The sequence below is a fragment of the Marmota monax genome, unplaced genomic scaffold, assembly GCF_021218885.2.
Source record: "Marmota monax isolate L192 unplaced genomic scaffold, Marmota_monax_Labrador192_F-V1.1 WCK01_AAM20220418_F8-fsc00215, whole genome shotgun sequence".
NCBI lineage: Eukaryota > Metazoa > Chordata > Mammalia > Rodentia > Sciuridae > Marmota > Marmota monax.
Genome location: NW_026695214.1, coordinates 2,373,506 through 2,392,377, shown reverse-complemented (window position 1 = coordinate 2,392,377; position 18,872 = coordinate 2,373,506). Strand labels below are relative to the sequence as shown.

The window sequence follows — 18,872 nt, the reverse complement described above, 5'->3', positions numbered from 1 at the left end:
ACAGGAGTGGGCTGGCAGGGGCAGATAAGACCCAGGCGGGGCATCTCTTCAGGTCCTGGGACTGGCAAGAAAGAGGGCAGACCCTCCCTGGCCCACCAGGCCTGCTCTGCCCGTGGGTCCTGCCCGTCACGACGTCATGACCAGAGACCAGGGAGCCTGGGAGCCACACTGATGGGTGGGACACGGGAGGTGCCCACGCACACGCAGCCTAACAGAACCCGAGGCCAGCAGAGCCTGCGCAAGGGCCCGGACCCGGCCTCAGCCCAGTGGTCCCCGGCCACGGAGGGGCCAGCTTTGTGGGGACAGTCCTGGTTGCCTGATTCGTTCTGACCTGGCTTTCTGTTTTGTGGCCTTTCGTGTTTCATTTATATTTTTTTGGCAGCAAAATCGTGTTCAAAAATCAAAGACTCTAGGGCCACCACAGGTTGTATGTGCCTGTGATCCCAGGGACCTGGGAGGCTGAGACAGGAGGATCACAAGTTTGAGATCAGCCTGGGCAACCCAGTAAGACCTTCAGCAACTTAGCCAGACGTGCCTCAAAATAAAAATAAAACGATCGGGGTGTGGCTCGGTGGTCGAGCACCCAGGATGCATCCCCAGTGGGGTGGGGGATGGGAGAGCAAGAGGCACATTCCATGCATCTAAGTGTGGGGGACAGGAAAGCCTCTAAGCCGGAGTTCATGATTAAGGCCAAGGGTCACTGCCATTTCGCCACCCCGGGGTGCACTGCTTCAACTGAAGAGCCCCAGCCAAACAGCCTTTTTCTTTTCAACTTTCAGTGCTGCGGATCAAACCCAGCCCCGGCTCACGCTGGGCAATCACACTTCCACTGAGCTCCCCCACCTCCCTTGGCCCTCCTCCTGCCTCAGCCTTCAAAGGGGCGGGGATTCCGGGTGTGCGCCACTGCACCGCAGCAGTACCAGCCAGGGCACGGGCGCCCCTCCACAGGCACAGTCCAGCCCCAGGGAAGGTGAGTGTGAGAAGGCAGCTCACAGTGGTGGCCTGTAGGGTAGCGGCCTGCTTCCTCACAGAAGCAGGACAGAGACGCTCCAGCACTCCTCGCCCACGCGCCTCCACGGGGGAGAAGGTTTTGCGCTGGTTTTCAGGAGATGGAGAATATACTCAGGGCGGAAAGGCTGGGCGGAGGGTGCTCTGGGTGGGTTGGAGAAGCACACAGTGCAACGCAGCCTCGTGTCCCTCCAACGGCCCCAGGGGGTGGCCTGGCTCCAGGGCTGCGGTCCCCAGGCAGGTTTCCTTTCTTGGTTCCTTGTCAGATACCATGTGGAGAGCGGTGACAGTGCCTGGGAGACCAGTGTCTGAGACTGGGGTCCCAGATGACTTCATGGCTGTGGCATACTTGGTGACTGGGAAAGTTTCTGTGCGTAGGCATTGGATGCCCGGTTGCTATGGAGATGTCCTCCATGCTAGAGTCTTAACAGCTTGGACCTTATTCTCAGGCAGGGCAGCTCCTGGGAATGACGGAACTTCCTTGCTAAGATAGCCACAATATTTCACCAGTTCTGCTGCTCCTGAATCTGCCGCAAATTAGTAAATTTAGACAATGGACTTCCTTGAGAGCTGCACCGTGCTCCTAACATTGCACGTTGCAACTGTACAATGAAACTGAGGAAATAGCTGCATACTGTTGCTAACTCTGCAACTTTCATGAATACAGAGAATAATGCTTGCACAATCTTTAATCTGATTTAGAGACATATATAATAAAGACTGCTGGAGTGATTCCTTAGACCTGCTTCTCCATCAGAGAGCAGCCGTTTTATCTTCAAGATCTGCGTGTTGACTTTATTTCTTCTAATCTCCCATCGCCCCTCACAGGAACCTTAGTTTGGCAGCGCTGGTCGCAGCAGTACCAGCCTAGGTGCGTGGCCCAGGCGGCTTGTCCTGTGTCCCTGAGCTGGAGACCAAGGTCACATTCTATCTTGCTGGTGGGCATGTAGAATGTGAAACATGTGGTCACCACCTGACCTGGCCCTCCCCCTCAAGTACCTACAGATTGAATTTTGGATTCTCCTTTTCAGTGTTGCTTTTGATCAGTATCCGCCGATGAAGACTGATGGCGCCTACTAGTATTTCTGTTAAACCAGACTGGTGCTATTGGGTGAGTTGCACATTTCTTGTTCAGTTTATTCCTACATGTTTAATCCTCTGTCAATATACCAAACTTCAGCTTTTAACTAGCTGACTCTGCTGTGCAGGAGGGAAAGAAGTTGTGTGTCCTTGGGTTTTGGTTTTTCTCTCATTTTGCAAAATCCTAAATTTATCTTTTTTTTTTTTTAACCTTTCACCCCCCAGTGTCCGAAAGGTGCCTTTCTACGTGATATGGAGACCTCTGGATTTCATGGTGTGTCAGACTGGAAAGCACCTGTCACCTGACCAGCTCACCAGGTCCCAGGCTCTGGGGTACCAGGTCACTCTCAGGTAAGGTCTGCATGGCCATCGGAAGCCTGCCCCACGTCCCCAGCATCATTTTCATAGCGATCTGTCCAGTGCTAGCCACCTCACCTCTCAGCAGCGCCTTCTACCTGTCCCTCACCCCCCTGACCACGGGTGAAACGAAGGCTAGCACGGCCACAGCAAGCTGGCCCTCAGCTCCAGGGCATCTGCTTAGCATCCCCAGAAACGGACCCAGATCCTGCCGTACAGTGGTTCTCAACTGAAGGTAATCCACCCCCCAGGGGACACTGGCAATGCCTGGGGACCATTTTGGCTGTCACACCTGGGAGGGGACGGCTACTGGCATCTAGAATGTGGAGACCAGGGTGTGCTATTATGCACAGGACAGCCGCCCACACCCTGCGTGTCCATCAGGCTGGGAAACCCGCCTGCGTCCCTCCCTCTTGGCGTCCACTGGGGAGTTCTTGCAGTTTTAGATGAGCCCATGAGCCCAGATGACCCGATCAGACGGCAGTCAGAGACAGAAAGAGCACAGCAGCCTGACGGCCCTGACGGCCACACGGTCACCCCAAAGAGTTGCTTTTTAGCTGCCATGACAGACCGCACAAACTTGGTGCCTTGAACAACACACGTCTGTCCTCTCACAGTTCCAGAGGACAGAAACCCAAGTCAAGGTGTCAGCAGGCCACCGGCTCTGGGGACAATCTGCTCTTCCCTCCGCGGCTGCTGGGGCCCAGGGGCCCTCGTCATCAACGTGCTCCTGCTCTGCTCCGGGTCTTCTCCTCTTCCGTCGTTTTTCAGGACACGTGCTACTGGACAGACAGCCCAGGTAACCCAGGATGACCTCACCTCAAGGTCCCGAATGACATCGGCAGAGCCTTTCACACATCAGGTCACTTTCCCAGGTGCCAACAGTTCAGACTTCACCACCCTGTAAGAGCCACCATTCAACCTAAGTCAGAGAGCCAGCCTTGGACTGAGGTCAGCCCTGGCAATGGTCAGACAGGAAGAACCAGGTCACAGAACCCAAGGCCTGACCCACCTCTGGATGCTGAAGCTGGTCCACACCCGTGGCCCTGGCCGGGCTTAAGAGGGGCTGGGCAAAGGGCTGGACCGGCTCACCAGGTCCCAGGCACTCACCTCTAGTTGCTGGGTCCTGGGGGCCCAGGAAGATCTGAGGAGGGGTCCCAGGACAGGGGCTCTCAGCCAGTGCACTTAACAGCACTTGGACGTCTCACGACTGGTGGAGCTGCCGCCGAGCCTGCCAGCTGACACCAGCCCACCTACACCCCCGGGTGTCCCTAGGCAGCCAGTGCCCAGCTCCGCCCAGTGCCAGCTGCCTGTGGTGGACTTGGCTCCCCTTCTGTGCTGCACCCACCACCAGAGGGTCTTGTCTGCTGATTCCTCATCTGCTGCTGTTCACGGGTCTGCTCTCAGCTCTGTTCTGGGGTCCCCCCCAGGTAGGTTTCCCATCTTCCATCTCCCTGAAGGCTGCAGCTGGGTCTGCGAGACCCTCGGAGCTGTCACTATGCCAATGAGTCGATGCCTGTGGCACCTGGGGGAGGAAGCGGGTCACGAGGACTCGCAGCTAGAATCGGCCACAGTGCACACGTCGGCCTATGAGACAAACCCCGTGTGACCAGCAGCTTGGTAGCCCGGGCTGCACCATAACTTGGACACATGACCCCCGAGACAGAGGGCTTTGGGATGACCTGAATTCCATCACCCCTCTTACCAGGACACCAGGAGTGGAAATAATAAGTGACAGAAACCTGTGCATTTGAGTTGTTAGACCGCAAACACCGGTGGCGTCGACGCTGCCTAACTTAAACAGATCAGGAATTGGAAAATCTGAAGAGGCAAGGCAGCCTAGCAAGGGTGTCCACGTCCTCCTCTCTAGAACCCATGAAGGTTGCTCTGCACGGCCAGTGGGGGGCCAGTGGGGGGCCAAATACAGATACGGGGAGGTTTCTGGACAGCTGACAGGGAGATGGGCCCGGATTCTCCAGGTGGACTAGAAGTGACTGCAAGGTCCTCATGTGGGGAAGACGGAGGCAGAGTCAGAACCAGAGACGGCGTCCGAGGACTCGGTCACCACGGCCAAGGGTACATGGTGCAGACAGCCCCCACGGCTTCCCAGAGCCCCCTCCCCAGGGAGCCCCACAGGGAACCCCTGCAAGGGGTTTTATTGCAGGAGTCGCATCACGACCATGGAGCCCGAGGAGCCCCACCATCTGCCTGTGGTGTTGGGGTGGCCGCCCATGCGCCCCGCTCCTGGCTGTGCCCAGGAACAGCCTGCTCCTCTCCGCTGGACCTGCACCTCGCTCTGATGGAGCACAGCCAGGGCACCCAGGTGGCTGTGGGCCTGCCTCGGTCTCTCCACGTCCGGCTGTCCCTGGCAGCCGACGGGCGCGGCGCTCGGTTCTGGATTCTCCGTAGAGCAGCTCAGCCCACGGCACCCAGCAGAGCTGCCACCAGAGGGCAAGGGTGCCTGCCGCGGTCGGCCCTGACCTGTTCTCCCAGTCGATCATCCATCCCCAGACACGAGTCCTGGTCCCACCCACACTCCAAAGGAGAGGACCACCCAGGGCAAGAACACAGGGAGGGGCCACCGGGGCCGTGTGGGCAGCTGCCCCCAGAGCCAGCTCATCTCAGCACACCCTCTGCCATCTGGTACGACGTGGCCCAGAAAGAACATGAACTACACCTGTGACGCCGTGACCAGTGGCTGGTCCCTGCATTGCCCCTCACACTGCTGACCCTGGGCTTCACCACCGAGCCACACCCCACCCTGTTCTGTGGGGTAGGGCACTAAGTGGCACCGCTGCTTCCGCAATTCTCCAAGATGTGTACCTTGATTCTGAGCCCGCGGAGCCCCGCCACGTCTGAGCCCCCACGAGCACCTTGCTGGCCTCACCCAAATCCCCACCCCATTTCTTTTTTCCCCTATTATTTTTTAGCTGTAGATGGACACCACACCTTCATTTTGTTTGTTCATTTATGTTTATTTGGTGCTCAGGACGGAACCCAGGCCTCACACGTGCTGGGCGGGCGCTCTGCCCCTCCCCGCCCCATTTCTGACACGTTAGTCTCACAAGAACCCCAGGCTTCAGCGAGGGCAGAGGGTCTGTCCCTGAAAGGAGTAAGGACACAGCCGTCCTGCGCTCGCTGGCACCTCCCCACAGACGACTGAATCTAGGAGGCAGCGAGGCGGGCCCGGGAGCAGGGTGGCGGGCCCAGGCCATCCTGGTGGAGGGGTCTGGCACGCCCCTCGGCCCTTCCCTCAGCCAGGTGACATGAGGTGAGCGCCCAGGCCCGGAGCACACAGGGCACGTGCCTCTCCACAGCACCACTCCTCCCTGCTATTTGATTCCCAAAGAGAGGCAGGCTTCTGATGGCCCAGCACTGTCAGCAGGGCCTGTGGTTCCTGCAAGCCCCCAGCAGGTGCTCACCTACAGCCCAACCCACTGTGGGCCGCTGACGGACATGGGGCCGGTACTGCCCCCTGGAGGATGGCGAGGGTGTGGCAGCCTGTGCCCTTGGTCTTGAGGCTGAGTCCATTTTGCCCCCTGGAGGATGGCGAGGGTGTGGCAGCCTCCACCCTTGTTCTTGAGGCTCACATGGTGCCAACACTGTCCCCTAGAGAATGATAGAGGCAAGGCTGGCAGCATCCTGGATCTTGAAGCTCCATCCTGGAGACCCAAGTGGCTTTCAAACCTGCTCCAGAGGTGACCTGGACAGGGACTGTCCCCTCACAGGGGACCCATGGGACATGTCCAAGCCCACCAAGTGGGCACTTTCAGCCCAAAGCCTCTGGGCTAGTTCCTCATCCTCAGCCTCGGGAGCTGGTGCCTTCTCTTTGAATCCATCAAAGTACTTTCCAGAAACGCCCTCCAGTTCCTCCGCCACGGCCAGGTAGGTGCTGGGCTGTGCTGCCAGCTGGGGGCTCTTGACCAGCAGCCAGAAGATGGGCCCTGCACCAGCCACAGAGCACTCAGGGCACACACTGGACCCCAGCGGCCCGCCCCGCCCTCGGGTCCCACAGCCCACCTCCAGGCTCTGCCCTGTGCTTCTGTCCACCCCAGAAGCTCCCTGCCTTTCCCCAGGAAAACGAGCCTTACTTCTCTCTGCCAGCCTTCCTTAAAGAACCTCCTCTCACTGAACGCATCTGGGGCAGTCACCGCTTCGGCTCCTGAGGCCGAGCCCAGCCTCAGACGTTCCCAGGGTCACAGACCCCAGGCACGGAGCTCTGTTCAGCTCCACTCTGGGCCAGGCACTGCACATGGCCTTTCCCCCTGGGACCATCTAACCCTCCCCAGGACTGAGGGGTCCTCACTGAGGAGGTGAGGACACGGAGGCTCAAAAGGGGAGGCGTGTCCCCACATGGCTCAGGGCCAGGCTGGGGGAAGCCGGCCTGGCCCTGAGCACAGCCTGACTCCAGGCCGCTCGGCCGCTTCCCCTCAAGACGTGGCTTTCCGTGGGTCAGTGGGCCCCGGCTGCTTCCTGGGGCTGTTCTGAGGCTGGCAGGCCAGGTCAACAGAGGAGGGACTCATTCTGCATACCACAAAGACGGGGGGTCGGGAAGTAACGCCAGGTACCGCCTGAGGGAGGGTCCTGGGCCCAGGCCGAGAGGGCAGGGCCAGAGGGTCCTGCAGAGACCCGGACCAGGAGGGACTCACCGAGTGTGAAGCTGGAGAAGGTGGACCTGTGCATGCCCGTGTGTCTGCCCAGCTCCGTCCTGGCCACACCAGGGTGCAGCGCGTTGACGGTCACACCCGTGCCTGGAGAAGAGAAGGACGGGCAGGGGCAGGCTGGCGGCTCGCTCCCCAGCTGGCAGGCTGCCGCAGCCCAGGCCAAGCCTGGGGTCCCTGTCCTGCGCTCTTCCTGCCCGGGAACCCACGTCACCTCCGCCCTCAGCCTCAAGGGTTCCGTCTTACATGGCAGCTTTGTCACATGGCTGCGGGGCAGAGCTCCCCTGGAGCATGACAACCCACAGCACTGACCCACCGGCCCCACCAGAGTCTGAGCAGGGGCGTGGGGTGGGGTCTGGGGTGCCAGCACTGTGGCCAGCCCCGGGGAGGCTGGCGCTGCGGCCCCCACACCACCCGCGAGAAGCAGAGGCCCAGGGCGGCTTTCTAGCCAGCTCCTTGGACGCGTGGGGCTGCGGGGAGCCACCCAGCACATGGCAGGGTGCCGAGCAGCATTCCCAGCGTCACCCACAGGTGCCAGCAGCAGCCCTCCACCCAGGTGTGACAATCATGTCTGCAGACATTGTCACATGTCCCCTGGGCAGCCAAAATCCCCGCAGCTGAGAACTATTGCCTCAGAGTCCCGGAGGTTCAAGTGCCTGTCCAGGATCAGCAGGGAAGAAGCCCCGAGGGCAGAGGCCAAGCGAGACTGCGGGGCACTCAGAGCAGCGGGGCACTGGTCAGTCTGCGGAGGCACCGGCACAGAGCGCAGTGGGGGTGCACGTGGGGGTGCCGGCTCCACTCCTGTCTGGAGCGGCTCAGGGGTAGAGCACCAGGCTCAGGGGCAGAGCGGGAGGCCCACGAGGCAAGGCCCACAAGGGGAGGCCCGTGGCTGCTGCGTACCTCGCAGCCGCCGGCTCAGCTCCTTGGTGAAGAGGACCAGGGCCAGCTTGCTCTGGCAGTAGGCGGCCTTGGTGTCATACTTCCTCCTCTGCCAGTTCAGGTCCTCGAGGTCCACGTGCCCAGCGACGTGCGCCAGGGATGAGAGGTTGACCACGCGCCCAGGCACCGAGGCTTTCAGCTTGTCCAGCAGCAGATTCGTCAAGAGGAAGTGACCTGAGGAAGGACAGCGGAAACGTGTGACGGCGATTTGTCAGCACCTCGTCCATTTCAATGGTGCTGCCAGCAGCACCTCGTGAGTCCCTTCCTCCCCATCGCGACTGTGCCTGCATCGCTGACCTGCAGGCCTGGGGCACCGTGGGGGCCACCCCACTCCTCCTAAGCTGCAGGCCTGGGGCACCGTGGGGACCACCCCACTCCTCCTAAGCTGCAGGCCTGGGGCACCGTGGGGACCACCCCACTCCTCCTAAGCTGCAGGCCTGTGCAGGGTCCAGCTGCCCCCCAACAGCCACCTCCCCTCCCCCTAAAAACAGAAGCATTTCAACAAGAGTGACATGGACAGACTCACAGAATTGATGGAAAGTTGACAGAAATGAAGGACAGACAGGCAGATGGAAACATGGTTCTCGGGACAGAGGGCGCAAGGCCAGGGGCGGGGAGCGGAGAAGGACAGGCCAGCACCTGAGCATTAACAGGCAGGTCCTGGAGCTGCCGAGGACGCCCAGCGGGCCACCCGGCTGCCCCACACCGCAGCAGGGTACTCAGCACAGGCAACTCCCACTGTCACCTGGGCAAAACCGCCACAGCACAGCGCTCCGCCCCGAGCTCACCCAGGTAGTTGACGCCAAGCTGCATCTCGAAGCCGTCCTCAGTGGTCCAGTGCGGGCACCGCATCACGGCAGCGTTGTTGATCAGAATGTCCACCCGCTCCTCCTCTGGAAGACAGGGGTCAGGACACACATGAGGGCGAGGGCTGACTCCACCCCTGCCCGGGGCTAGCCATGTGCCCATGCACTCCTGTCCCCCTCCAGCCTCTTGGAAATGAGGTCCCCACAGAGGTGTCCACCCCCATGTGGACGAGGTCGTCAGGGTGGGCCCTGATCCAACAAGACTGGGGTCCTCCTAAGGGAAACAGGTTTAGGCTGAGACGGGGCGGCCTTGGGTGAGAGAGGGGGACTTCTGAATCAGCAGAGGCAGGAGCTCGGCCCAGCGTCCCGAGGGAGGGCGGCCCTGGGGACACCGGGCTCAGGCCCCTGCACACCACTGAGGGCTCCCCTGGGGCGTTCCGGCCCGGGCTGTGGCTCTGTGTGGCACGGCACCAGGTCGCTCACGCACACGGGCCCGTCTAAACTCGCCAGTCTTCCCTGCAGGGACCTCGGGGTCACTCGCGGGCCCTGGGACAGGGGGTGGCAGTCTCATGCCCGAGCACTGGGCTCAGACAGACTGGAGCCTCAGTTTCCTGTCCTTAGCGGGTGAACAGCAGAGCTCCCCACACACGCTCATCTGCCCCGGCTGCCGCGGCCAAGTGCCACAGGCCGGGCCAAGAGCAGAAATCTGTGGTCTGGGTTCCAGAGGCTGGAGACCCAGGGGCAAGACGCCACCGCCTGGCGCTGCTGAGGCTGAGGGAGAGCCGCCTCCATCCTCCTCTCAGCTTGCAGGGACGTCTTCTCCCCGTCCCCAGGCGGCCTCCCTCTGTGCACACCGGTCCCTGTGCCCAAGTTTCCCTCATGAGGACACCAGCTGCAGGTAGGACACCTGATGACCTCACTGTAATGGGATGACCTCTTAAAGATCTGTCCCCAGGTGGTCACATGCTGGGGTCCAGACAGACAGCAATCAGACCTGGCTCCATCCCCATCAGCTGTGTGACCCTGGGCAAGTCACATAGCTTCTCTATGACTCAGTTTCCACCTTTTAAAAAAGGATAATAGTACCTGCCTGGTAGAGACGTGTAATTGTCACCCACGTGACAGGCACGTTCTGAGCCTACCAGTGGGGCCTGGAATTCAGGGTGAACAAGACAGTCAAGTCCCCGCCTTCCCAGGACCCACGTCCCAGTGCAGCGAGGAGCCAAACCCAGAACAGAGACCGCTCCGCGGAGGGAGCCTGGCAGAAGCCACGGGTTGAGGAGAGAACACACTGCTGAGGAGCCCCAGAGCCGCCGGAGCTGAGGCTGGGGCAGACGGGGCCTGCGCGGATCCCGGAGGGGACACGGGCAGGGCCCAACGCGGCTGAGGTCTGGGGCTGGACGGGGGCTCCGCCTGCCCGCGCAGGCGTCCTCCAGCCTCCCCCTGAAATGGGAGTGCCTCGCTGTGCCTCGTTCTTGCTGCCCTAAGACACACAGACGTGCCACCCGCTCCGTTCTAAGCCTCTTATCCTCGACAGGTGATCTGAGGGGACGCTAAGAGGCCGACACTTGACCTCCCAAGGACACAGACACAACGTCAAGGTCCTCAAAAGATCCCACAGAACAAAGGACGTATTAATCAGCTCCCAAAAGAGGGACGAGAGGCTCAGGGGAAGCTCAGTCCTGGGCGTGGCCAGCCCAGGCCCTGCGGCCCCCAGGCCTGCGCTGGGAACCAGTGTCCACAGCTGGAAGTGGGAAGAGGAGCTTCCTGGAGGAATCCGCTGGGGCCACGTGCATGAAGGGTGCAAAGAAGGTGTTTAATAAACGTCCATTCCCACTGCGCCCGCACTACCCTGTGTCACCTCACCCCCTCGGGGCAGCGACACTGCCCGCCTCCCCACTGCTCTGTGAGCTCCTGGCACGCTCTGACTCATCTCCCTGCCAACCAGGACCCAACCTGGGCCCAGAAAACGTCCGTGGAGTGAATGAGACTCCGTCCTCTCTGTTCATCCACTAAGGGGCGGCTTCCTGTTGGCTGGGGAGGGCCGGCGTCCGCCAAGCCCATCCAGAGCCAGTCCAGAGAGGAGACAAGTAGGTTCAGTGCAGCTCCCAGGGGGAGGACAGGTACAGCCCCCACAGCCTTATGTTCAGAGGAAAATGGGCGACAAGCTGAAGGACCAACAGCAGGACCTGCCAAGTCCCGGCCCAAGGCCCCAGCACTCCTGCAGACAAGGCCCGCTGGGCTCACCAGGCCGCGGTCACTACAGGGTGCCCGGCTCCTGAACACGGCTAAGAGCAGATTTTAAGGCTGAGGATGGGACTCAGGGGGGAAGGCTTGCCCACACGGGAGGCCCTGGTTCCATCCCCAGAACCAGAGAGAGAGTAGGTCTGAAATGCTCTCCCCACCACACCACCACAAAAAGGCGAAGTGTGAGGAGGCTCCTGTTAATGAGCTCCGTTTAACCAAACACAGCGCACACCCGCTTCAAGACAAGTTTGGACGCACACTGCAATCTCAGCAGCTCAGGAAGCCAAGGCAGGAGGACCGCAAGTTCAAAGCCAGCCTCAGCACTTAGCTGGGTCCTAGGTAACTTTGCGAGACCCTGTCTCAAAATAAAATATGAAAAAGGCTAGGGTGTGGCTCAGTGGTCAGGTGCCCCTGGGTTCCATCCCCAGTTCAAAAACAGAAAACGCCACATGGAAGGAAACTGTCCCCTATCAGGCTGCTGTGGCTGTGGAGTACCTGTGTCCTCGGTCTTCTTCCTACTCCTCGGTATCTGACAGACTCTATGGTGAGCGCATTTCTTACACCTTCAAGGAAAACAACCCGACCATAATGCGGACCTTCACTCCTCCTGGCCAGGCCGTTCCCGCAGAGCCGAGGGGAGGGAAGGGGGCAGCTTCGCCCCAGCACCGCGGAGCACACGGAGCACATGGAGCACACGGAGCACAAGCCGTGTGCACGGCCCGTGCCGGGTTCCAAACAGTTCTCATGTCAGAAGCTATCACTCTTCACGTGTTTTTCCCCAATCTTTTGAAATGAACAATATGTAAATATGAGAGTGTAAACTACGACTTCAACACCCACCGCGGGCTGGGCCGCCGCAGGAGGTGCCTTTGCCGGCGGCCAGGGGGCTGCCTTTGCCCGCGGCCGTGTGGGCAACCTGCTCCAGGACTTGCCTGGCTCTGGCTCCTCAGAGCTGGGCCCGAGTGGCCACCCAGACCTTGGCCCGCGAGGCCAGCGTCCCCCGCCTACCTTCAATGACCTTCGCAGCAAACTCCCGGACGGACTTGAGGGAAGCCAGGTCCAGGTGCCGGGCACTGACGCGGTGATTGAGGGTCTCCCCACGGATGTCCCTGGCCGCGGCCTCGCACTTCTCCATGTCTCGGCAGGCCAGGATGACGTTGCCTCCTGAAGCCCGGGGGGGGGACACGGGATAACAGAGCAAACAGAGCACCCCCAGGGTCCCAGAAACAGAAGGCGACGTCCACCTCCCCCACTATTCACAGCAGCATGTTCCCGATGGCCAGAAGTGGACCTGGGTGTCCGCCACAGGCCAATGGATGAGCAAACTGTGGTCCAGCCTGTGGCGAGTGTTACTCAGCCCAAAAAGAGGAGGACGCACTGCCTCGAGAGCAGGGGACCCTGGAGTCACCACATCGGTCACTGCTGCTGACCAGAGCCCCCAGAACAGGCGAGGCCACAGACCAAAGGAGGACTTCGGCTTCCTAGGGCTGGTGGCTTGGGCATCAGCCAGGATGGGTGAAGCGACCAAGGTATCTAAACTACAGAGTGACAACAGTGTCTTAAGACAGGTAGTGACGACTCTGAATGTCCTCCACATCACTGCACTGTACGTTGAAGGGGTGGACTGTGGTGTGACATGCAGGTGGCCCTTACTCGCCCCGGGTCTCCACCCCACACCCACTGCAGGTTGAAAATGGGAGAAGCTGAGAATGCACCTGGCTTGCCTATCAAAAAGGCACACTCCTGTGATCCCAGGGTCTCAGGAGGCTGAGGCAAGAAGATCAAAAGTTCAAGACCAGCCACAGCCACTTAGCGAGACCCTAAGCAACTTAGTAAAGACCATAACTCAAAATAAAAAATAGAAAGGGCTGGGGATATGGCTCAGTGGTTAAGCTCCTCTGGGTTCAATCCTTAGTACCAAAAAAAAAAAGAATGCACCAAGCCACTGCTCAGCCTGCCCCCAACATGCCTGCTAAGTTGCTGAGGCTGGCCTAGAACTTGTGATCCTCCTGCCTCAGCCTCCCACTGGGATGACCAAGCATGCACCACCACACCCAGCACAATCTCCTTCCTTTTGAGGCTGGATCACAGCCCACTGTATGGCTGGACCACATCTTATTGATGGTCAGCTGTGGGTGGACACAGCTGCCTTCAGGCTGCCGTGAACACTGGTTGCGAGAATCTCTGTGAAACAGGAAAGCAGGCAGGCCTCTACCTCTTCTGGCCAGTTCCAAGGCAGTTTGTTTCCCGATGCCTGTGTTGGCTCCCGTGACGATGACTGTCTTCCCGGGTATGGTGGCCTTGCTGGGACAAGTCCCACCAGCAACATAGTCCCTGAAGGCAAGGAAAAGAAACAGCCTGGTCAGTTCTGGCTGTCCACTCCGACCCCATGTGCCCCTGACTGTGGTACCAGAAAGTCCACCCTGAGCTCACGCCAACCGAAAGACAAAAACTACACTCATGCTGCGGTGTCCCAGCAAGGGGTCTACCTGGAGCCTGGGCCCGAGAGGCCTCCACAAGGCGAGCTGTTATGTTATGCATACGCACTGCCCGAGTGTCCTGTGCCTACCCTAACAAGTGCCCACACACCTAGGGGCTGAAAACCCCACAGAGTGCTGTCCTACGGTTCTGCAGGTCAGAAGTCTCGCTGGGCTGCTGTCTAGGGGAGGTGACACCGTCTCCCACGCAACCCAGGATGACCTCCAATCTCAAGGCTCTTCACTAGACCCACCTGCACAGTCCCCTTTGGCAGGTCTGGCCATCTCGAAGGAGCCTTGTTCCGCCTGCCACCCCCACAGTGCACAGGAGCAAGCCACCATCCGCAGGAGGGGGCTGGCCAGACAACCCTCGTCCACACTGGGAAGGCCACAGTACAGTTTGCTACCAGCCACCTGAGGCTGAGTTTTGTGTAAGTTAATTAAGTCCCTGGCCCAAGCTCTCCCTCCCCCGCCAGCACACAGGGCAGCCACAGGCAATGTGTAAAGACACGCTGCCACTGGTTCTAATCAGACCTACTCACCAGGAGGGGCAGTGGCCAGGTGTGGCCAGGAGTCACAGCCTGCAGACCCAGCACTGCGCCTCGAGGACACCACAGAAACAGACACCTCAACCGGGCTTTGTGGAGACCCAAGTGAAGCCACAGCACACGCTTTCCAAAGGGTCCGGCCCACGGAGCGTGCTCAGGGAAACACTGCCCCCACCCAGGGACTCGTCCTGAGATGGAGGGGGACTCAGAGCCGGGCACACAGATTCTCTGATCAGGTACCTCTGGCAACCCCAGGAGGTGGGAAAGGCAAAGCCCTCACAGTCAGAAAGGGTCAGGACTCAAAGCCAGGTCAGTCTGGTGACAGGGTCGATGATCTCAAACCAGCCCATGTGCTACCGGGGCCACCGCAGGCCAACCAACCACAGCCCATCATGATTACCTGACCATGCCACACCAGGTCCACACTACCAACCTGAAGTTTTATTTATCTTTTTCTCTTTTTTTTTTTTTTTTTAGTTGTCAATGAATCTGTTGTTTCATTTATTTTATGTGGTGCTGAGGATCGAACCCAGGGCCTCACACATGCAGGCAAGTGCTCTACCACTGAGCCACAACCCAGCCCTTATTTATCTTTTTAATATAGTAAATTCTTGCTTGGGAGGCTGAAGCAGGAGGATCACAAGTGCAAAGCCAGCCTCAACAACTCAGCAAGAACCTATCGCTAAATAAAATGCAAAAAGGGCTGGGATATGGCTCAGTGGTTAAGTGCCCCTGGGTTTAACCCCTGGTCCAAAAAAATAAATACACACACACACACTAAATTCTTGTTTGTATGTGGTTATACTTTATTTGACAAATAAAGCCTATATGTATTTATCATGTTGAGCATATTTTGAAACACATGCACACTACAGAATGGCTAAATTAAGCCTGTGGCCATATATATCACCTCATGTACTTATTTTTTGTGGTGAGTAAACATAAAATCTATTCTCAGTGATGTTTAAAAATACATACATTGTTATTAACCACACCCACCATGCTGTACAACAGATCTACTTGTTGCTTTTGGGTAAGAAATATAGTTATGTGGTTCAAATTTTTGAATTTCTGAAGTCTCCCTCCCGCCAGCCCCAGTTAACCCAACCGGCACTGCAGTAGGCTGTCTGTTCCTTCCCTTGTTTCTTCTCACCTTCACTCTTATTTTCCTGGCTTTGGTTCTGTGTAAAGTACATAGCACACCCACAATTTGCCATCATGACCACTTCTCTAGGGGATAGTTCTGTGGCACCAAATATGATCATAAAATGATGCCACCCATCTCCGGAACAATTTTCATCTGTGAAACTGAAACTCTGCCCCCTTTAAACAGCAACTCCCCGCCTTATGAATGCAACTCCACTAGGGACCTCATCTGTTACCCTTCATGACACTGTCAACACCAGCCCACCTCCAGCAAGTCCAGCGTCGCCACCTCCCCACCTCCCCACGGTCAGCCTCACCCAGCCACCTTCGGAGCACCCTTGCCACTCACCCTCCACCCTGTCCTGCACATCCTGGCCAGACAGACCTCACCAGAGCACAGTTCAGATAGTGTCATTCATCTGTTCAGAACTCTGCGAAAGCTGCAGCCCCTGTCAAGCACAATGCCCTGCACAGTTAACCTCTGTCCCTCTGGACACCTGCACCCTGGGCAGGGTGAACATGGAGGAAGCCTGGAAAATAGCTGAGCTTACGAATAGGGGCTATCTTTACAGGAACTAAAGAAACACAAATTAATAGGAAATACCACTCTTTTCCCTTTGATTTCATTGAGTTGTTTTTTGTTTTTTTTTTTTTTGGGGGGGGGGTTTGTTTGTTTGTGTGTGTGTGTGTGTGTCTTGCTGAATTGCCCAGGCTGCCCTGGAACTTGAAATCCTCCTGCCTCAGCCCCTTAACAGCTGTGATTACAGGCTTGTGCCATCATGCCCAGCACAATTTATTATTATTATTTAACAGTAATACCCAGAGTTTACTCAACTACTCACAGGAGAGTCTGCTAAACCTTCCAGGATGGTGACTTAGTCTTAGGTGTCAAATCCATAAATGTGTGCATTCCCTTCCACCCTCTTCTAGACATCTATCCTAAAGTGCTGGTATGTATCCAGGAGTGCCACTCTTCCACATTTTTCTGCAGGTATTTCTACCTGCAGACAGCAAGCAGTCAGTAAACAGGGATGGGTGACAATGTAGCCTGAGGATGTAACCCTACAGCTTCCAAATGACACTCTGAAAAAACAGGTATGAACACCAAAACAGGGTTCCAAGCACAAGGTGTTGGGAAGACTGGGGTTCCTGAGTCAGACGCCGGAACCGGAAGCTTCCCACTCCCCCACTCCCCAGAGTTAACAAGGAGTAAACGCTGTCCCCGTGGTGTGGCATAAACGGTAGTCACTACTCTGCAGTCAGTATCGTCCCGAATCTCGCAGGAAAAGGAGAAAGTAAGAGGGAGGAAGGGAGAGACAAAGGCAATAAACTGCTACGTACACTTCCTTTTAACAGATCTTTCCGTTTATGAGCTGAACAATTCTGTGTGTTTCTTTAATTCTTTGGTCTAGGCCAGCGGGTGACAGGGTAAATGATGAACTCATCAATCACAAATACGGAAGGAAAGAGCGAAAGCGAACCAGGACCCGGCCCGCCCTTGCTCTGCGTGACCTTGGGCGGACGACCGGCGCTCGCGGCCCTGGTTTACGGTTCACTTTCTGGAAGGCACTGCCCAGGGGGAGCGGGGACTCCGGGGCCGAGAGGTCGGGGCCCCTTCCCGGCCTTCCCTGGCCTCCAGCGGCCCGCGGGCCTGCGACGCGCGCACGCGAGCGGCACATACTCACTTGAGCAGCACGGCGCCACCCACCGCGGTGCCCAGCACCGACGCCGGCAGCAGGTAGCGGCTCATCCCGGCGAGGAGCGGGCTCCGCCGAGGCGGCCCGAGAACCAGCGCGCAGCGCGGCTGCCCACGTGCGGCCGTGCAGCCCCGCCGGCCGCGGGCCCCGGAACTGGGCAGAAGGGGCGTGGCGCGGGCCGGGGCGTGGCCTCCAGGGGCGCGACCTATGAGGACGGGCCCCCAGCGCTCCGACAGCTGGGAATGGTGGTTCAGGAGCGGGGGCGGGGCTGAGGGCGGGGCTAGACGCCGGATCCAATGACGTCACGCTCAACCCACAAAAAGGCGCCCCTAGAGTTGCCAGACTGTGACTGCCTGTGGGTATCGGTCCGTTTCCTCGTCTAAAATTAGTGTGTTAAATAAATAAAATAAAGCTCCATCGACATCTAAAAAATATTTTAAAATTAAGGAATTAAAAATGTCTTTAAAAAATAAAATGAGTATGTTTTACCTAATTAGGATGAATGAATGAAATTAGATCGTGCTCAAAACAGATAGATAAAAATGTGTGCGCTCACAGTGGAGTCTCACTCAGCCATACAGCAGAAGGAAATTATGTCTCTGCTGGTAAATGGCTAGATCTGGAGAACATCATGCTAGTGGAATAAGCCAGACCCAGGAAGTCAACGGTTGCAGGCGTACCCTTACCTGGGGAAGCCAGACAGAAAGAATAAATTCTAAAAGGAGAAGTGGGACCTGAAAAAAAAATTAAAGAACAATGGAGTAGAGGGCAGGGAAAAAGGAAGAGGGAGGAGGGATGGAAAAGGGAACAACTTAATGGAATTAACCAAACTGTATCTGGGAATAAGGAACATGTCACAGTGAATTCCATTTTTATGTATGAGTATAACGCACCATGAGAAACATCAACTTTCAAAATAAAAAATAGCTGGGCAGAGTGGCAACTTAGCAAGATCCTAAGCAACTTAGCAAGACCCTCAAAATAAAAAACAAAAATGCCTGGGATTTGGCTCAGAGGTTAAGGTCCCCTGGGTTCAATCCCCAATACTAATAAATAAATATATTAAATTAAAGACAAAAAGCCGGAGGTGTTGGCACATGCATGTGAGCCCAGAGGCTCAGGAGGCTGAGGCAAGAGGATCGGGAGTTCAAAGCCAGCCTCAGCAATTTAGCAAGACCCTAAGCAACTTAGCAAGACCCTATTCTAAATAAAAAACAAAAAGGACAGTGGATGTGGCTCAGTGGTAGAGCACCTCTGGGTTCAATCCCCAATACAAAAACAAAAACAAAGGGTAATACCCAGTGTAGGCAGGTGCAGAGCACTCCCTGTGGGTGGGAGTGTCAATTACAGCTTCCCCTCAGGCTGACCAGCCTTCTGAGCCAAGCCCATCCAACACAAGTCTGACCCAGCCAGTCCCTGTAGGGATTTATGCTAAGGTGTGGTCAGTCATTCAGAAAGAAACAGAGCTACCTCACAGCCTTGCCTCTGCCTCATTGCAAGAAGCTAGAATCAAATAAAATCAGCAATGGACCAGCACTCAGTGACTACTTCCAACAATCGTTGAGCGCCTACCGAGTGCAGTCACTAAGCTAGGCACAGCATTCAGCAGCAAGATAGACAGGGTACTGTCCTCACAGACCGCCTGACACTAAAAGCAAAATGGCACTCATCTATATGTGTTTCTGGACGGACTACCCGCAAGCTCATTGGGCTGTGCCCTGAGTTCCTTCATTTACCCCCAGGGCAGGCTCTGAGCAAGCTGCAGGAGGCTAAGTTACAGGAGCACTGTATATTGTTGGTGCAAAAAGAAAAGCCTCCACAGTGTTCTGTGCGGCTCTCTGCCAGGCAGAGTGGTGGGTGGTTTTATCTGATCATCTACATCTTTCCATTGTTCTTGAATGACAGT

General features: G+C 57.4%; 1 protein-coding gene across 3 annotated transcripts; it reads right to left on the bottom strand.

The window, feature by feature from the left end:
• Positions 1 to 5,399: 5,399 nt before the first annotated feature.
• Rdh13 (retinol dehydrogenase 13) lies at positions 5,400 to 17,114 on the bottom strand. Of its 3 annotated transcripts, none has more exons than XM_046431171.1 (7): positions 16,955 to 17,114; positions 13,314 to 13,432; positions 12,107 to 12,262; positions 8,834 to 8,938; positions 8,007 to 8,219; positions 7,095 to 7,196; positions 5,400 to 6,389 (listed from the first exon to the last, which is right to left on the bottom strand). In XM_046431171.1, exons 1-7 carry the CDS (start codon positions 17,017 to 17,019, stop codon positions 6,127 to 6,129), a joined length of 1,023 nt encoding a protein of 340 aa, XP_046287127.1. In that variant the 5' UTR covers positions 17,020 to 17,114; the 3' UTR covers positions 5,400 to 6,126. The 3 variants fall into 3 exon arrangements, with proteins under 3 accessions (XP_046287127.1, XP_046287129.1, XP_046287128.1); XM_046431173.2 differs by lacking the exon at positions 16,955 to 17,114 and adding an exon at positions 15,619 to 15,637; XM_046431172.2 differs by lacking the exon at positions 16,955 to 17,114 and adding an exon at positions 14,118 to 14,374.
• Between the last annotated feature and the right edge of the window lie 1,758 nt (positions 17,115 to 18,872).